This window comes from Camelus bactrianus, chromosome 17 (assembly GCF_048773025.1).
Source record: "Camelus bactrianus isolate YW-2024 breed Bactrian camel chromosome 17, ASM4877302v1, whole genome shotgun sequence".
NCBI classification, from domain to species: domain Eukaryota; kingdom Metazoa; phylum Chordata; class Mammalia; order Artiodactyla; family Camelidae; genus Camelus; species Camelus bactrianus.
In genome coordinates, this window is record NC_133555.1 from 31818561 (window position 1) to 31836903 (window position 18343).

The 18343-nt window shown below is 41.3% G+C and overlaps 2 protein-coding genes across 41 annotated transcripts in view; one reads left to right on the plus strand and one right to left on the minus strand.

Annotated features, from left to right (window-relative positions):
• PBRM1 (polybromo 1) overlaps positions 1-10141 on the plus strand; it is a 100725-nt gene extending 90584 nt beyond the window's left edge. For 26 of the 40 annotated variants that reach the window (XM_074344690.1, XM_074344679.1, XM_074344698.1 and 23 more), the window contains 4 exons: positions 2308-2463; positions 5451-5521; positions 5633-5849; positions 7308-10141. In XM_074344690.1, coding sequence (XP_074200791.1) covers positions 2308-2463; positions 5451-5521; positions 5633-5849; positions 7308-7480 — 617 coding nt within the window. In that variant the 3' untranslated portion in view covers positions 7481-10141. The remainder of the gene's footprint in view (positions 1-2307; positions 2464-5450; positions 5522-5632; positions 5850-7307) is intronic. The other 14 variants (XM_074344697.1, XM_074344708.1, XM_074344699.1 and 11 more) reach the window with 1 other exon arrangement.
• A 3791-nt stretch (positions 10142-13932) lies between these two features.
• Positions 13933-17263, minus strand: UQCC5 (ubiquinol-cytochrome c reductase complex assembly factor 5). Its single transcript, XM_010969063.3, has 2 exons — positions 16842-17263; positions 13933-14037 (listed from the first exon to the last, which is right to left on the minus strand). The coding sequence occupies exons 1-2, from the start codon at positions 16990-16992 to the stop codon at positions 13946-13948; spliced, it is 243 nt and encodes an 80-aa protein (XP_010967365.1). The 5' UTR covers positions 16993-17263; the 3' UTR covers positions 13933-13945.
• Positions 17264-18343: the final 1080 nt, after the last annotated feature.

Consider the following 18343-nt stretch of genomic DNA (forward strand, 5'->3'; position numbering starts at 1 on the left):
GTACTTTCAGTATAACTGATGTTGATCTAACAAATCTCATAATCGCCTGCTCTATTCCATGGCCCATTTTGGTTAATGGGGTTCCAGAGGTTTTTAGAAATCAGGCCTTAAACATGGGGACTTTGAAAGTTAGAATTCCCTCATTGACATTCTGTTTTGTTCTATTTGATATGTGGTATTGTAGCACTGTGCCCTTGACTAAAAAGCCCAGGGACACATTCATAAAACAAATTCAAACAGCTAAAAACATTAAAAAAAAAAACAGCAGCTGCAGCATTTTAGCTCCCTGTTGGGGAATAACGTCATAGAGCTCTGATGGGTGAGGAGGGTGGGCCCCCTTCAAGAAAGCCTTTGGCTCCATTATTAAGCACGTGCTGCCCAGACTTCTGGGCCCTAGGAGTGAAGGGCAAGCATTCTCTACAGTAACCAGTCTGTTCCACAATAGGAACTTCACAGCTAAGAGGGTGATTTTTCATGGGTTTACAGGTTGCATAGGGCCTAAGTCTTAGCCTTGTTGCTGTCTGAGCCCAGCTTTGCTTACAAGCATTGAAGCTCATTTGAACACATGTGACTGGGATAATAAATGCCAAAGTACAGTTTAATGAAGACAACTGTCATGTCTTTCGGTTCTTAATAATTTCTTCAAGCACAGCCCATGAAGGCTGCGTTCAGATGGGCTTTTGTAATTGAAAGCAAAGCCTCCTAACATTCTTAAGTCCCACCTACTTATCCCTAAAAGCTCTATCTAGTGGTGTGGTTAAAGAGCAGTTTGGTAGTATTGGATCTCATGTTTAAGATGATGGTGTCTGTTCAAAAGCAGTTTTTGCTCTCAGCTCTTATTTTTAAAAAATGAACCTCATAATCTTTTTTTACATATAGAGGTATTATTTAAATTTTGTTTTATTGGTCTGTGTAATTGTAAGTTTTTTTAGTCAGCTTAGAAATGATGAAGCGAGCTGAATCAATCTCAGAATTTTGAGTAATTTTATAGCTTCAAAAGACTAAACTTTTATAAATAAATACCTTTCAACTAATTATTCAGGGAAAGTCAGAGTAAAATTCTTAGAATCTGGAGTTTTCCACTGTTTCCCAGAGTCCCTCTGCAAAGAATATTATATAAAAATGAGGTTTGGCACCAATCCCTCAACCCTGCATTTGTGCAACAAGCTGTGATCAAAGGTGATTGCATTTTAGGGGGAGTCTTGTGTTTTTTTCATTGTGATCATTCCAAGTCCCAGAAAAATCAAGTTGTTTTTCCTAAGAAATGTCATGTGGCTTTAAAGTTGTTTTGATAGGTGAGTCTTTGACATTTTGAAATTATTTTCGTCCTTTAACTCTTTTTGCCAAAAATACTTGTTTCTTGAAACTCTTCCCTAGCCAGCAGAAAATATTTTGTGTTGTGAAATGCACTTTGAAAATAAAGGTATTAAAAACCTCTGTTCACAGAAATTCTGTACCTCATTTAAAATGTTCCCTGTTAACTGAAGGTTTATGTGAGGACATTTGTGAGCTTGGAGACAATGATGACAGTTGGCATTTTCTCATGTCAGCAGAGCCTGATTCTCCAGCCGTTCCTCCTAAGGTCTACATGCAGGCTGCTGAGTGACCTGGGCTTAGGTTGGCTTGGGAAGGTTTAGGCTTTATCTTTATTTTATCATGTTTTGAGATCTAAAGATGAAAAATCATTCATTGTGATGGCTCTTCACTGTTCCCCAGCTCAAGCCCGAGCATGATCCATTCTTACCTGCAGTGGAGGTCTGGAAGGGAGGAGGAGTGGATATAGAAGACTTGAAAAATTTTTGCCCACCTCCCGCATGCTGGAGAACCATGCTTTGTGATCAGGGCTGTCCGCCTCATTTCCCTCCATTCCAGTTTCCCCTCATGTGTACCCATGATAGGCATATGAGTGTGGGCAGAGTGGAATGATGGTTTATACTGTTCAATAGAATTGCAGTCGGCAGAACTGGTCACCCTGTTTGAACAGCTTGCAATAATATTGACCTTGGGAAGGCTGTTACTAGAACTCTTTATTATTATTTAACTGAAAACATGCAGCATATTTATCCCAGGGAAAATAACTACAAATAATAATATACTAAGTACTAATATATCCAGAAATGTTGTATTTCATATTTGTAACTTTCTATTTTGTTCATTATTGCAACAAAATAATTGCACTAATTGCCATTATATCATGCAATACTAAGGGCGCTTTATTCATTAAGTAGTGCATGTGGGGGGTTTGTTATTACTTAGGTCATGTTGCATGTTAATGATGCATGTCTGAAATTTGTTGTGTCCTTCAAGGCATGATGGGTGGCTATCCGCCAGGCCTTCCACCTTTGCAGGGCCCAGTTGATGGCCTTGTTAGCATGGGCAGCATGCAGCCACTTCACCCTGGGGGGCCTCCACCCCACCATCTTCCGCCAGGTGTGCCTGGCCTCCCAGGCATTCCACCACCGGGTAAGAACTTCATCCTCATTCACTCATTAATCTCATCTTCATATTCTCTTTTTCCTCCTTCAGCCAGTTGTTCCAGGAGGTACCTGCTGCCCATGTGGGCAGGCTTTTCCTCACTGAGAATCTCAGGGATGTCACAGCAGGGCCTGTCCTGTGCGTTGAGCAGGTGGCTTAGCATCTGTGCCCTTGGGCACCTGGCTGCCTAGCAGCAACAATACAGGACACATGGCAGAAACCAGACTTAGCAGACCAAGGGGCAGGAGGCGTACTCTAAAATCACGCAAACAATTTGACAAATGTTCAGAAAGCCAAACAGCCTGGAAGGTCATGCTGTGCTCTCTTCATCAGTGAATGAGGTTTCCCAAATTGCTAGTTGAGAATGAGTCACATATAAACAACAGTTTTTGCTCCTGAGTGCATTTCTTCCTTCCTCTGCTTCAATTCTTATCTCACAAGTACTTTTGTAGAGTCCCTGCTCCATCTCTTGCTTTTCAGACAGCCCTTCTAAGGGGAATGCAGCGTTGCTAATGTCAAACTCTTTAGAAATCCTTCAGTCATTCCTTCTAGGAACAAAAAAAGTGGGAGAGAACAAATTCGCACTGAACTAGTTTTTTGTATCTGAGTCCCCAAAGAAGCATGACATAACATTTTAAAGAACAGCATAGCCCACCCTACTAACTGTAGACACTGGTTTGTCAACAGAAGCTCAGAAGTTACTGCATATAGAAACATAAATGGAGTCCAGAAATAGCTACAGTTTGATTTTATAATTAATTAGCAAGCTGAAAGATTATTATGAAAGGAAAAGCACCAATTCCTATATTAATTGCTATCATATGCAAAAGAACTGACCCTTAGCCATAATCTAGTTGGAAGGAATGTGACTTGAAATAGCATGGCCCATTATCCAAAATATTAGCTTAAGATCCGGCCCAGATGATAAAATGTAGAAATGTTAGATTCGCTTACAACAGTACTACACCTACTAATCCTAGGATTTTAAAGAGTCCCAAACAATACTTCAGAGGGTGTAACTAGCAGTGTGTAGGATGAGGGAACCTGGTGACTTGGCCTAGAGCCTCCAGTGACACTCTTTGTGATGTGAATACTGCTTAGAGAATGGCCACAACTCCAGCGAAGTGTTTGATCCAGACATAACCTGTGGGAGGGAATGTTTGTGGGAGTGGGCGCTTCGTTACAGAAATGGTGACCTGTGTGTGAGTTGCTGTTGCAGCAGATGTCAATCATAAAATTGGTGTGCCCCTGTGGCAAGTAGAGTTGGCCTTAATTCTGTGCCCTCTCCCCTTGGAATAGAGTATCTGACTGAGCAGTCAGACTAGGTTGGAGTTGCCTTCTAGGTGCGTGTGGTATTCAGCAGGAGCCACACCTAAGGCTAGTACCCTCTAGATAGCAGGTCTTTTGGTGGCCATTAGGGAGCAGCTATATCCCTTTCCCCTTTCTTCAGATTCTAAATTGCATTTGAGGGAAGCACAACACACCTGATGATAGGGAGACAGGGAAGAACTCTTCTTAGTGTCTGCACATGCACAAGTCTGATCAGGCTTTAAGGAGAGGAGGATTCAGTGAGCTCCTCTGGTGACTCTGCCCACATTCTCACTGGCTGCTCCCTGGCATGGCATTTGTAGAAAGAGGAAGCATAGCGGGTTGGTTGCTTGGTTGCTGATTTATTGGTGCTGCCCTGCAAAGGTTGACACAGGCAGTTCAGTGAGGCCCACTGAGGTGGGTGAGTATCCTGGAGTGGGCAGGGGTTAATGATACGTTGCTGGAGCAGTTGCTTACGCACCACAACCTCTTCACTCATTCACAAATAATCATTAGGATCCTACTATTGTGACCCAGTACCTTTCTGGGCCCTTGGAATATAAAAATCCCTGCTTTGTCAACAGAAAGCTTGTTTTCACTTATTTTCTCTCTAACAAATGTCTAATACTTCTCAGAAGTGATATTTAGCAGTTCTGAACCTTAAAATAGTGGGCTGGTTCTGCCTGGTCAAAATACCAACATTTTGAATCCAGAGAAACTATGGGATGTAAAATTAGCTCCTCTTGATCCTTCTGTGCAGCCAGCTGGACTTATTTAAGGTTTAACCAGTTCACCAGGGTTTCGGCTGTAGTTAGTTTTTAACGAATTGAACCTCTTGCCTATTTCTCTGTTTTATGAGAATAGGAACTGGACAGTCCTGAGATTAAAATAGCCCCAGACACTAAATTTAGGACATCCCATTATTATCATCTGGTACCTGTGAGACAGAAATTGCTTCTGAGGAGTCACCAAGGAAAGTTTATACATAGTACAAATATAGTAGGACCATGAAATCTTTCTCTTCCCTTTGTCATTTTGCATTTGAAGTGATAGCACTAAAGCTGCTCTGCTTCCAGATGACCCCTTTTCAGAGTGCTGCGCTATCAGATGGCAGTGTCCTCTGTGAACATTAGCAACCCCAGTTAGAACCAGAGGTGCTGTGCTGCTGGCCTGGGAGGGGACAGCCTCCACAAAGGTCATCTAACTGTGCACTTGTGCAGCCCCTACCCTCGTGTCCCCATTGTCCTAACACACTACATATAGCTGAGCCTGGTGCCATGCCATTACTGCTGAAATTAAACATGGGTTTCAGTTGCAGGAAAATGTGTTGTCAAAAGAAAATTCCTTGAAAATAGAGGTGTGTTCTGACTCTAGGTTACCTAAGGAAATACTAGAATTTTATGCAGTGTTCAGATAATTTCTAAGCCATGAATAATTAGTGTACATCTGACAAATTGTACTAGCTTTGTCCTTAAAATATCTAAAAAAGGAAAGACTATGAATTTTCTATATAAGTGCTGCATCTTGGGTGTTTAGGGTTCCCATCCACAAAGACTCAAGGGTAGGGATCATAGGTTTGCATTATAAATAGCTTTTCTTATCAGACAGTAGTTTTTCTGTCTTCTCAACCCAGAGCCTCTAATTGTGCCTATAATTCTGAATCATAGGTGTGATGAACCAAGGAGTGGCCCCTATGGTAGGGACTCCAGCACCAGGTGGAAGTCCATATGGACAGCAGGTGAGCCTCCAAGTTGGATTTTCTAGGACTCGACAGAATTCAAGTTATTCTCTTTCTCAGAGCATGTGCCAAGTATGTTTTTCCCTCACCATGTGGTCTGTGCTCTTTCAGGTAGGAGTTTTGGGGCCTCCAGGGCAGCAGGCACCACCTCCATATCCTGGCCCACATCCAACTGGCCCCCCTGTCATACAGCAGCCTACAACGCCCATGTTTGTGGCTCCCCCACCGAAGACTCAACGGCTTCTCCACTCAGAGGCCTACCTAAAATATATTGAAGGACTCAGTGCTGAATCCAACAGTATTAGCAAGTGGGACCAGACCCTGGCAGGTAAGGAGAGTCCTTCTCAAGAAGCCTTTGCTTTATCAAAGGCTTCCCACTGCTATCGGCATATTATATCATAGGATGAATATCCATTTTTCTTATACAGGCATACCTCATTTTATTGCACTTTGCTTTATTGCACTTCTCCGATACTGTGTTTTTTACAAATTGAAGGTTTGTGGCAACACTGCTTCGAGCAAGTCTGTCAGCACCATTTTTCCAACAGCATTCGACTCACGTCTTGTCTCTGTCATATTTTGGTAATTTTCATAGTATTTCAAACTTTTTCATTATTATTATATTTGTTGTGATCTGTGATCAGCAGTCTTCAATATTACTATTACAAAAAGATTGTGACTTGCTGAAGGCTCAGGTGATGGTTAATATTTTTTAACAATATAGTCTTTTAAAATTAAGGTGTGTATGTTGTTTTTTTAAATATAATGCTATTGCACATTTACTAAAGTATAGCATAAACAACTTTTACATGCACTTGGGAAAAACCAAAAACTTCATGTGACTCACTTTATTGTGGTGATCTGGAACCAAACCTGAGGAATGCCTGTATAAATAAAGTAAGTTGTGAAAAAAATAAAAAATAAAAAAAAATAAAGTAAGTTGTGTATTTAGTTGAAGTGTTTGGATCTTCTTTGTATATTGACATCGCATACTGAAAATGGGTTTTTTTGCTGAGTTTCAGAGCTTAGTTTTGTCATAAACATCAATGCTTAAGTATATTCTGAATTTTGTCAATTATTTTTCAGGCATAGCAGAGATGCATTCGGGTAAATTAAAGATTATATCACCTAAATTTTTAAAAAAGAAAAAAATATTGGAAAACATGTTTCTATTAACCTATCAAGTTATTCATTTAATTCAGCAGGCTTAACATATATTTTCAGTACATACTAAAATAATTTGCCTAGTTTCTGGAAATAAATTTGAAAGTTTCTACTTATTCTTCATTTCTAAGCCAAATTTGATAATTTGATTTCTTTTAGGAGTAGTAGGTATGTTTTCCCTTTCTTCACCTTTACCTTTTTAGGAATTTTTATTAATATTGAAGTAATTATGTAGTATCAGGAGGGTCTACAACAAAATAGTAATCAGATCTTTTAAGTGTTTGTGCAACTCTCATGTTCCCATTCTAGTGATCATGTTACATTGTGCAGCTCTTTTGTGAAGTCCTTGTTACAAATTAGATAATCTGGAAAGCATAAAACGAGACATCTTGGCTAGGTAGTCTCATACCTAAGTGAAATAGTTTTCTGAAAACAAGATGCCTAATAAAACAATATAAGAAATTTGCTTGGAAGTACTCTGCAGAGTTAAAATTCATTATATTTAATAAATAATAAATATTTTTAATGTTTTAATAAATCTAACAGACCTTAGGACTAAGGGAAAATTTGTTACCTTAAAATTCCTATTTATATTTCTCTGTCTGCATTTTTTAATTTTCAGCTCGAAGACGTGATGTCCATTTGTCAAAAGAACAGGAGAGCCGCCTACCCTCTCACTGGCTGAAAAGTAAAGGGGCCCATACCACCATGGCAGATGCCCTCTGGCGACTTCGGGATCTGATGCTCCGAGACACCCTCAACATTCGCCAAGCATACAATCTAGAAAACCTTTAATCACATCAATTACATTTCTTTTATAGAAGCATAAAGAGTTTTGTGGAACAGTAGCCATTTTAGTTACTGGGGGTGGGGGGAGGAACAAAGGATGATAATTTTTATTGCATTTTACTGTACATCACAAGGCCATTTTTATATAAGGACACTTTTAATAAGCTATTTCAATTTGTTTTTGTTACATTAAGTTGACTTTATCAAATACACAAAGATTTTTTTGCATATGTTTCCTTCGTTTAAAACTAGTTTCCTAATTGGTTCTATATGTAGACTTGGAGTTTTATCTTTTTACTTGTTGCCATAGAACTGAAACCATCAGAGGTTTTGTCTTGGCTTGGGGTTTTTGTTTTTTGTTTTTTTCTTTTCTTTTCTTTTCTTTTTTTTAATAAAAGAACAAACAAAATGAAAAAAAATCACACACATGCAAGAGTTTACAGATTAGTTTGACAAATGTGAAGTTGGTCTTAGTTTACTTCTTAGAGAGGGGAGTGTACTTGTGTCTGTTTCATGTGCCTAAATATCTTAAGCCAGTTTTGCAAAAACTGTTCCTTACAGGAGAAGTGAAAGGTTGTTAGTTAGGTTATAGATGTTTGACAGACATGGTACATTTGCTCTGTTAACTCAGAAGTCTGAAGTCAGTGCTGTGCATCCTTCTGCAGCTAGTGCATCTCCTGGACACCTGGAGGGAAAGCACTTTTTCTTGTGCTGAGTCAGACACCTGTGGTGTCAGTTACTTTTGCAGAACATATGCACAACCCTGAATTATATTTAGTCTTAGCAGGTAAGTTTAAGGGTACTTTTGATCTATTTATAATGAATTCACAATTTATGCCTATACATGTTAGATGATTTAAACCTTTAAATCTCTTACATTGAAAAACATTGAAGTTCATCTTGAAGAAAGCATTGAGGTGTGCATGGAGGTGGTTTATTTCTAAAAGTAACACCTAACCTAACATAGGGAAGGGAGTGCGTTAACTGTCTATGAGCTGTGTCAGAAGCATACTTGTAAAAGGATAGATTGCCTGCAGACGCAAGTATGATTTAGTATTCTTTATTTCCTCATCAGATGTGGCTTTTTTTTTCTTCTAAGTTTCAGGGTTGTAATTCTCAACCAGAAATTTAAGACTTTCTAAAGTAATTATTAAATTTAGCTTGTGCTTTTGAATTTCAGGAGAAAGGAATCATAACTTAAGAAAATGCTCACTAAAAAGACCGTTACAGATCCCAAACACCTGAGTTTGATGACCCTGTCTCTCTTATATGACCGTAGAAGAAACATTTGGAGCAGTATGTTACACTCAGACAGGTAGAAAGCATCAAACATGGAAGAATATTTCACTCAGCATTTTTGAAACCTGCTTTATTGTAACAAGGTAGTTGCCATCGTGGTGGAGTTTCCACTGTTGTAGGTTGAGAGAGTGACTCTCAGAGGATACTTTTTTCTTTTAATCTGGTATGAATCAATACCTGGATATTTAATTACCATTCTTGCTAAATCATGGTGACAAAAGAGTGTAAAATGAAAAAAAGTCTCTTGTATCTAGATGCTTGAAATACAGGAGGCCCTTGTAACTTAATTGCCTATAGTCAACCACTGAATCCCAATTTGCATGAAGTATTTTAAATCTGAATTTTTTTTTAGTGTATTACGGTGGTATGTCAGTACCTTATTGTTAAACTGAATCAGATAAAGAAATCTTCAGTTCCTGGTTTTTTGGGCCATTGAATCATCATGGACTGTAGAATACAGTCAGATTATTTCTAGACATCCTTGAATTACACCAAAGAACCTGAAATTTAATATTGGTTAAGTTATTTATTTATTTCATGCGCCCATTTTATTTCCCTTTTTAAGGTCTGGATGAGACTTCTTTGGGAAGCCTCTAAAAACTCTTCACTGTGGGCTGTGTGGGGCATTAGAAGCCAGAGCACTCCTCCTCCAGGCTCCTTCCCAGTGTCTATAGAGGCGCTGCAGGTACCAGATCCAGCCAGGGGCTTCCCTAAGGCAGTGCATAGCCAGGCCAGGGGGCCGCTAGGCAGGCCCTAATTAAGTTAAAAAAAAAAAAAAAAACTATGTATTTATTTTAGAATCATGTCTTTCTGTATATTAACTTGGAGAATATCAGTTAATATTTAGTATATAAGATTTGAGGTCCAGCCATCTTCCAAAAAAAGAACCAAAAAAAGAAAAAGGAAAAAAAAAATCCTGACTTAAGAAAGTACAAGTGAACTATAGTTCTTTTCTTTCATGAGTTTTAGGAACTGTGGTGATACGGCTTAGAAAGTATAATGGCCTAGATGTTTTCAAAATGTAAGTTCATGTGGGAAAGAATTTTGTTTATGTGGGGGAAAAAAACCTATAGGTTTAAAATAGTATGTCAGTCGACTGATTTAAAAGGCTCTGAACTGCTTTGTTTTTGAACCCACCCTTCTCTTCCTATGAGGAAGAATTGAGAGGGAACGCTTCTTTGTGTAAAATCTCCAAATTGGTGTTGTTGACTTTTGAACTTGAACATTTTCAGACCTGATTAAAACTTGGTTTATTCTAATTTCTGTATCAAAAGAGGTTTAAGTGATAACTAGTCTTATATTATGTATGTATCATGTTTGTTCATCTAAAGCTTTTTAATCCAAATAAAAATGGAGTTTGCAAAGTGATTTGGATTAACCAGGTTTGGTTGTTCTGTTAAACCTTGTGTCAGATATTAGTTTCAAGCAGGTTTAATTCCTGCAAACCTTAATTATAGGCTGATAGAGATATAGCTGCCAATTTAAGGGAAGAGAGCTGCTCGGGCAGAGGCAAAAGTCAGCATCCAGATGTTGGTTCAGGCTCAGGCTGCATTAACACAGAAGCTGAATGTAGTCACACTGCAGGCTGAAGTTAAAATTGCAGAAAGTTGCTAATGATAGTGGAAGGAAAGGAAAGCATGTCCTATATCATAAAGCAGTGTAACCCATTTCAGATAGTCAGCTGTCTGTAGCCAAAAGAGACAGGTGGCCCAGATTATGTTTTATCATGCTTATAAGCTCCTAAAACATGACCACACTTTTAACAGAAAGTGTTGGTAAAATCAACCAACTGTTTTCCTCTAACATCACTTTGCAAATCCCTGTGGTTCTGTTCTCCTCTAAGAGTTCAGGGCTGTACTGCCATCTGTGCTCATGAGCATATTTTGAATGATCATGATGTATAGTTAAACATTCCAGCTGAACACTCTGAGCAGTACTAAGTATGACTCTGTTCCTTTTTAGTTTGAAAGTGTGCTAGCTCAGCCGAATGAAAGTTCACCTGGAAAAATAATAGACTGTTTCTATCCCCCAAATACATGTGGAATTCACATCTTGTGGATTGCACATAAATGTGGCAAGAAACTCCAAATTTAATACACGTGTGTGGAAACTAAGAACTGATACTGCTTTACTAGGGGAGAAATTGTTTCGGGAAATACAGTGGTCTAAGTTTGTAGGGGTTTTGTTTTTGTTTTCTAAAGAGAAGTAACTCGGAGTGGGGCGGGTTGTGGGGAGCCTATAGCTCAGTGGTAGAGTGCTGCTTAGCGTGCATGAGGTCCTAGATTCAAGCCCCAGTACCTCCATTTAAAAAAGTAAACTAATAAAGAAAAATAAACCTAATTACCTTCCCCATCCAAAAAAAAAAGTAACTCTGTGAAAAAATCCAAACTTCAAAAAGAGAGATTTTAAGTTATAACTTCAGATTTTTTTTTTTCGGTTTCCAAAACAGAACTGCTAGATGAACAAAGATAGCCAGCGTATTTACTCTGTGAGTACTTTCCCTATCAGTTTAGATGATAAGGTGAGGCTCCAAAACCCACGTTCTTTCCTCAACACCCCACTGGAGGAATATTTCTAGCAATAAATGCTAATTAGATTTTTGTCCTAGAGTAAGTATTGTGGTTTTTGAAATGTGGGTTATTAAATTGTTTGCCTTGTAGCTTACACTAGGGGGCACTGCAGTTCTGTAAGCAGCACATAAGAGCACTTTTTTTTTTTTTAAACAGGGATATTTCAAATAGACAGAAGAATCTAAGTAAGTCTGAAGAGAGAGACAAAGAGATGAATTAGAGTTAAGCTTAACAAATCCATTCTAAGAAGCTTGTTTTTGCTTAGGGTCCAATTCCCACAGAAGTTTACCCTTTACAATTTTGTTTTCAGAATCTGGCCACTGGAATAAAACAACCTGCTGAGTTCTTTGGATTCTCTCCATCTGGGGAGCAGATTCAAATTACCTCGGCCCAGAGTACCTTCCAGGCAATGCGAGCAAAGTCCCAGGAAACACGGCACCATGGACCCGTTCCTGTTCCGCAAGGGTGAAGTTGCATTGGTTTCTGGGACATCTGTCAATCTGCATATAACAGGCAATTCAAACAGCTGTATCTTAAATAAGACAGGATCTTCTCCTCCTCTCCCTCAACAGGAAGTCTGGACACAGATCAGAGCTGGAACTGGCAGCTCCGCATTACCTTTTAGAGTCTCGTCACCTGTGATGATGGGCAAGCAGCCAGAGCTCCACCATTATAATAAAGTTACAGGATTATTTTATTAAAATAAAAAGGGAATGGCAAGAGAGACTCACATGTATTTGCTGAGTAAAAGTTATACTCCATTTATAGGTATTATAAAATACTAGCTATATTCTCCATGTTGTACAATACATCCTTGTAGCTTATTTTATACCTGATAGTTTGTACCTCTTAATCCTCCACCTCCATCTTGACCCTCCCCCTTCTCTCCCCCCACAGGTAAGAGAATTGCTCTTTAAACTTTAATAAAGTTCCCTTAAATAACCCTACTGTCTGGTAAGTAGGGTAGTCATATTCCTTAGTAAAAGGGTTAAAAAATTGAGGCAAAGTTAAAAGGCTTGCACCTTGGTTAACAAAAATTAGTTCTTACTGTAAGGCATCCAAATTAATGTGCTCTGAAAGTGTCAATTTAACACAATACTTGCCTTGCTAGTCTGCTGTGAAGTCAGACATCGTCTTGTCATCTTCAAAGGTTTGTTGTCTTCAATAAATTGGCATTCTAATACATGTATTTTTAAAAGATGAAGAAAACTCTAGGAAAGTTTAACATGAATTTCAGACTAGAGATTCTCTCTGGGGTGGAGGCAGAGGTGTGGGCCAGGGAAGAAAACCACAGCAAACACAGAAGTCAGTTGGTTTTATTAGTATTTACAACTATTCTTTATAAAAGGTGTGCATGTTACATATTCTCTGTATGTATAGAATATTACTTAAGCTTCTAAACCTGGGGTTAGGGGAACAAATGGAATTAAGTCAACAATTTAAATTTCTTATGCAGCAGTCTAGTCACTAAAATGCCTGAGGTTAGGGTTACCAGGAACTCTCGAGGTGACAAAAGTGCATGTGAGAACCACTTTCCTCTCCCGGGTGCTGTTGGTCATCACTGGTCTTCACGCTCAAGCCATCTGAGCAGTGACTCAGTAGTGCTTTAATGAGATCTGAGTAATCAGTGGCTCCTTATACTGAGTTGGTTCTAACATAAATGGACTGACTTAAATTGGAAAAAAAACAATCCCTTAGAACAGTTTGGGGCAGAGATCATTAACTTGAGGATAACCTGTGGCCTTAAGCATATGCTTCCTTATTCATGAGGAAGAGGTAGAAACTATTTTGAAACTTAGTCTTTAATATGTAGATACTTTCTTGTTTGAAAAGATGTTGGATGTGGTTATCCAAGAATGGAAAGACGCCTTTGCTTTTTCTACCAGTTGACCCAAACTTACTCTGGGTCAGGTTGTAGAATCTCTCCCAACAGACTGGGCCTCTAATTAGGTGAAGTCTGTGGTTGCTTTACACTCTGAAGATTCACTTTCTTTGGGAAGGAGCAGTGTCTTTATCTTGAGGAGCTGGATGAAAGCAACATCTTCATCACAGAGGGGAGTGGAAACTGTTGCTCCCCCAGTCCTCATGGAATTCCAGCTCTTGTATGTTAGTAGAATTAGGCAAGGGAAGGGCTGTTTCTATTCCTAAGAGCACTTACCGTGAGTCGTGTGGTCAGGAATTCCCATCATTCTAACAAAACGTTTGCAAATTGGTAACTGGCAGAAATGTAGTCTGCATAATTATTCTGGTTTAAATGATCCTGCAATAGAGACCTTAATTTTATTCATATTAAATCTAAATTCTGCAGAAAATTAAACAAGGTTATCCTTTGTTGTCTACAACAGAGGACTCCACAAACAATTCAGACCGCACTGAAAAGCATCCTGATTGATCCTTGAATTGCTTAAGAAATACTTCATGAACTAGATTCAATGGGTAGGTGTGTTTTTGGAGGAAATAATTTTTCCACAAGTGCTGTCCATCAGTGACTTGGGAAGTATTCAAGGAGAGGCAGAAAAACAATAAAAATTCTTTGTAAAGGCACAAGAGATCTGAAAAGTACGTTTTTAAAGGAGTTGAAACCAGTAGTAAAGTTTCATATTCACTTTATTGACTGCTGAAGTTCAGTCTCTGATGCATCTTCCAGCCTTCTCTGATACTGCCTTTCTGCGGCTTTTCTACGGTAGACATCGTCTGTATCAAACAAAGATTTTACTTAGATTTTTAAAAAACTAAGGATTTAAAAATACTCATATATTTAAGTAATTTAGCCAATAGCCTGGTCTGTCACCTGAATCTCAAAGGTAATGTTAAATTCAACGCCAAAATAAACTTAAAACGATTTAAATGAGGACTATGTTAATGGAGTTCCCGATACCAATAGCAGGGTCAGAGTCAGTGTCTTCAAAGATAGGACCATGTCCTAGCACACCTCTCAGCAATTTCTATTCTCTCTGAAATCATTCTTTTTCACTGGCCCCTCAAGGGCACTTGCCCTGCAGCTCTCTGCTGCTCCCTCTGCCACACCCAGGAACTCAGGGTGGGGACTTGAGGGCAGCTTCCTTGTTCTCAGCTGCTGCTTTCCAGATACTGACTCTTTACCCTTTTTCTCTAGGGCTTCTGCCATTTGCCACCATCTCCTCACTGGCACCTGCTGTCTATCACTTCTCTTCAGTTTCCGAAAACGCTGGCATCTAGCTCTGGCTCCTTGACCTGTGCCATCTTCCCAGGCAACCCCACCCCCCACAGGGATGAAGCGCCAGCCCTTCACCTTCCTGACTTCTCCAGTCAACTTCTGCCATGTGCTTGCAGTGTTCCTCTGAAGTAATAAATTCATTCTCCTCTGACCTCAACCTCTACTACCTTTCTAGCCTCCTGATCTTGGACCTCTGCCAACTTCCCCAGGCCCTTGGCCCCTGAATATCTCCTCAGACCCTCTTGTTCTCTCTTCCTGCCCAAGTCAGCTGAAATTCTCTAACTCATCAATATCAACTTTTTGACACACTCTCAAAACCACAACTGCAGGTTACAACTTCCTTCCTTCTCCATGCCTCGCTCTGCTGCTTTGCAGCATAGGACCAACTGTTGCATCTAATTGGTCCACTGTGATGCCTGACAATCCTGTTTCCTCAGCTGTCACCCTGACCTTACTTTACCAACCCCCAAATAGCCATGGACTCTTTCTTCACAGAGAAAAGTCATCAGTAAAGAACTCTTCCAGCTCATTTCCAAGAGCTACTCCTTGCCCTGCTCTGATCCCATCCTGTTCCACCTTCTCTAGGGCCAAGGTATCTCCAAGCCCCTCTCCACCTCCTCTTCCCTGGTTAGTATCTGCATATCTTCGAGTCTCTCCTGGTAGGGGAGAGGGGGCTTCCCTCCCTTTCACTTAGTCAAACTTCCTGAACCTCTTGTTTTCTTTGATAACATACCCTTCTGGTTTTCCCCCTGCCTCTTTGGCCACTCTCAGTCACCCTTAAAATGTTAGAGTTTCACTGACTTTCATCACAATCTGCTTGTGAATGACCTACAAGCCTAGATCTAAGACCCAGATCTGCCTTCTGAGCTTCAGATCTTTATAACCATCTCCACCTCAGCATGTCCAAAATGGAGCCCAGGATTGTCCTGCCTGTGTTCCCCCTGTCCCAGGTGCCCTACCAGAGCCTCTGCTCCTCATGAGTCCATTCAGTCACCAAGCCCTGCCAGTCCCACCTCTGGAGTGTCTCTCAGCTCCATCTACTTCTTGGCATCCCTTCTGTCCCCACCCTAGACCAGGCCACCATCTTAAACCTGGATAACCACACAGCCTAAGGAATCCTGCCAAGCTCCTCTCCACATGTGTTAATACGCTGCTGCTTAAAACCCATCAGTTCTTTGGGATACATTCTTGGTTCTCCAGTCCCTTTGTGGCCCTGCCCAGGCACCTTTCTAACCACTTCATCCCTCAGTCTGCTCACCTGCTTCAGTCCCTCAAACACAGCACACTTTCACACCTAGGCCCTCATGACTGTGCTTACCACTGGCATGAGACACTTTCAACTCCATAAACATTTCCCTCATCTGGCTGACACCTACTCAATCTTCAGGTCCTACATGACGTGGTAACTTCTCCAGGAAGCCTCCCTGCACCACCTAGTCGAATTAAGGTGCCCCACAAAAGACTCCCATGCCCCCCCCACCTTTCCCCTCACAGCACTGATCACACTTGATAGTAACTGTATGATCTAGCTCTCCCATTAGAGCTCTTCTGGGGTGGGGAACCCTCTGCCTTGTTCATTATATCCTCTCACCAGTGCTCATTAAATATTAGTGAATGGATGAACAGAAGGACTAAATATCTTTAGAAAGCGCTTTTTTTTAAAAATGAGGGTAGACAATTTACAAGTAATACTGCATTTACGGAGAGGGAGAAAACAGAAAGGGCCTAGGAGTTAGGGAAATTTCCTAGCCTGTCCTCAGCTAGTGCTCAGCAAAGCAATGCCAGGCATTCTTTTCACAGTGCTGGGCCCTGGTGCCAATGACTCTAGCCTATAAAGCTAAGCAAGGCAAACTAGCTCCCTCTGGGATTGGACTGAAGAGTCCAGAGAGGACTAGGCAATTAGCACGAGGTTCCACGGACCCTCAGGATCCCACTCGCTACTAGGTGCTGTGAGTAAGTCTATTCCTTACGCCCAATCTCACTGGCATGGGCAAAGGAAAAGCCTGAAAGGAGGGCGTCCTGAATGGAGAGAAGTGCCCTCCCCTCAAAGTGCAAGGAAGGTCTCAAGGTTGGATGCCAGTGTGCCTTTGTCGCCCCGTTTCCTGGAGAGCCAGAGAGGGTCTCTACAGCCCAGCGAAGGGAACTGCACTCGCCCTTCCAACCAGGATAAAATCAGCTCAGCGCTGAGTGGAATGTGCGGTCTGCAATCTAAGGATATCTCCCAGTTAAACGGCTCTCTTGCCGCCTCCTGCCTGTCTGAAATGAAAGAGACTGCTACACCCCCCCCCCCGCCCCCACTTACAGAAGGTCTCCTGGCCCACGCGCACTTTAATCATGATCCACTCCATCGTTCCTCCCAGGACAAAAAAGAAGGGCAGGAACCTGTAGACGCCGAGTCTCTGCTTCCCAGGCACCCGCTGCAGAACCCGCCTCACTTGGGCCCTGGAAAACATGCCCGACCAAGGTCGTGGAGAGGGGAACGGCGGCGGAGTGTGGAGAGACGGGAGCTGTCTCAGCCCCTGGACTGGAGCGCTCAAATGAAGCCGAAGTTGCCCTACCGGTCCTTGTGGAACTCAGATGCCAAGCTGCTGTCGGAGCCTCGCACTGCTCCGCCTCGGAGCCAGCGACGCACCCAGAGCTGAGCCCAGGACCCAGAGCTGGGGCGGCTCCGCCAATGGGGGGCGGGGGTGGGGAATGCAAGCGAGTCGGCCAATCAGAGGTATCAGAATTTGGCGGAGTGCGCGTGCTCGATGAGGCCGAGCCCAACCCGAGAAGCAGGCGCAGGGGCCTCGGCTCTGGAGGCGGGGCCTCCCACGTGGCGCCGGCCCGGCCCCGCCCCCTGGGGCAGTCTCTGTGCACGCTGGTACTCACAGTTGGCAGCCGCGCCCCCCTACTCTACCACCGCCATCTTTTTTCTTAAAAGTCCTGATAGAAGTGATGACTATGATGGACTAAACGTGTACTGTACCACACTCTAAAATACAATTACACAACGCCTTGAATTTATTTCGGGATCGTGACTGGTGCCTACACTTCTAAAAATAACAGAACTTGATTGCATTGTTGAAAGCTGAACTTTATCACAACAAAAGCCTAAGCATCTTGTGACAACCAACCATAAAATTAATAAAAGCTATACTGTATGGGACACTTACTGCTATACCCGAACTTGCAGGAGCTTTTTAAACATAACATCATCTCTTTATCACAATAATCATAGACGACCAGAATGGTCAGAGTTTGGGCTTTGTCAAACCACATCCCTGCTCCACACATAGTCTCTTAGCTGGCCTGTGCCTCAATTCCGTAATCCACAAAATAGGGATCTTTCTCTGATGCTGTGAGGATTTAGAGAGTAATACAAATAAAACATTGAACATAATGCCTGGAGCATAGTAATCGACCCATTAACATTAGCAATAATAATAATAATATGATGATGATGATTTATTGAGCTCTAGCTCTTTACATGTACTCCTGAACTTGCTGAACTTCGCCTCTATTTTCATTATCTCCTTTTTTCGACAGGGAACTGAGAAGTTAAAGAGCTTAAGCCAGGTAAAAGCAGAGCCCTGACTCCAGAGCCTTCACTCTCGCTGAGCCCCTGTGTTCGAAGATGTCTATAAGGGGCTATCACCTCATTACCTAAAGGTAAAAAAAAACTGGGGGTATCTTTGAGGAAGAGAAATATTAGACAATCTAAGAAAGTCAAATAACAACTTAGAACCAATAAGAGAGCTCGGTGATGTGGACACAAAATATACAAAACAGTCTGGAGAACAGATGGAGCAAGCAGGGCCCCTA

Excerpts from the sequence above, each read along its gene's own strand:
- UQCC5 (XM_010969063.3), bottom strand. The coding sequence starts at position 16,992 with ATGTTTTCCAGGGCCCAAGTGAGGCGGGTTCTGCAGCGGGTGCCTGGG. Across the intron at positions 14,038-16,841 it reads CGTGGGCCAGGAGACCTTCT|ACGATGTCTACCGTAGAAAA; the intron begins GTAAGTGGGGGC and ends TGTTTGATACAG.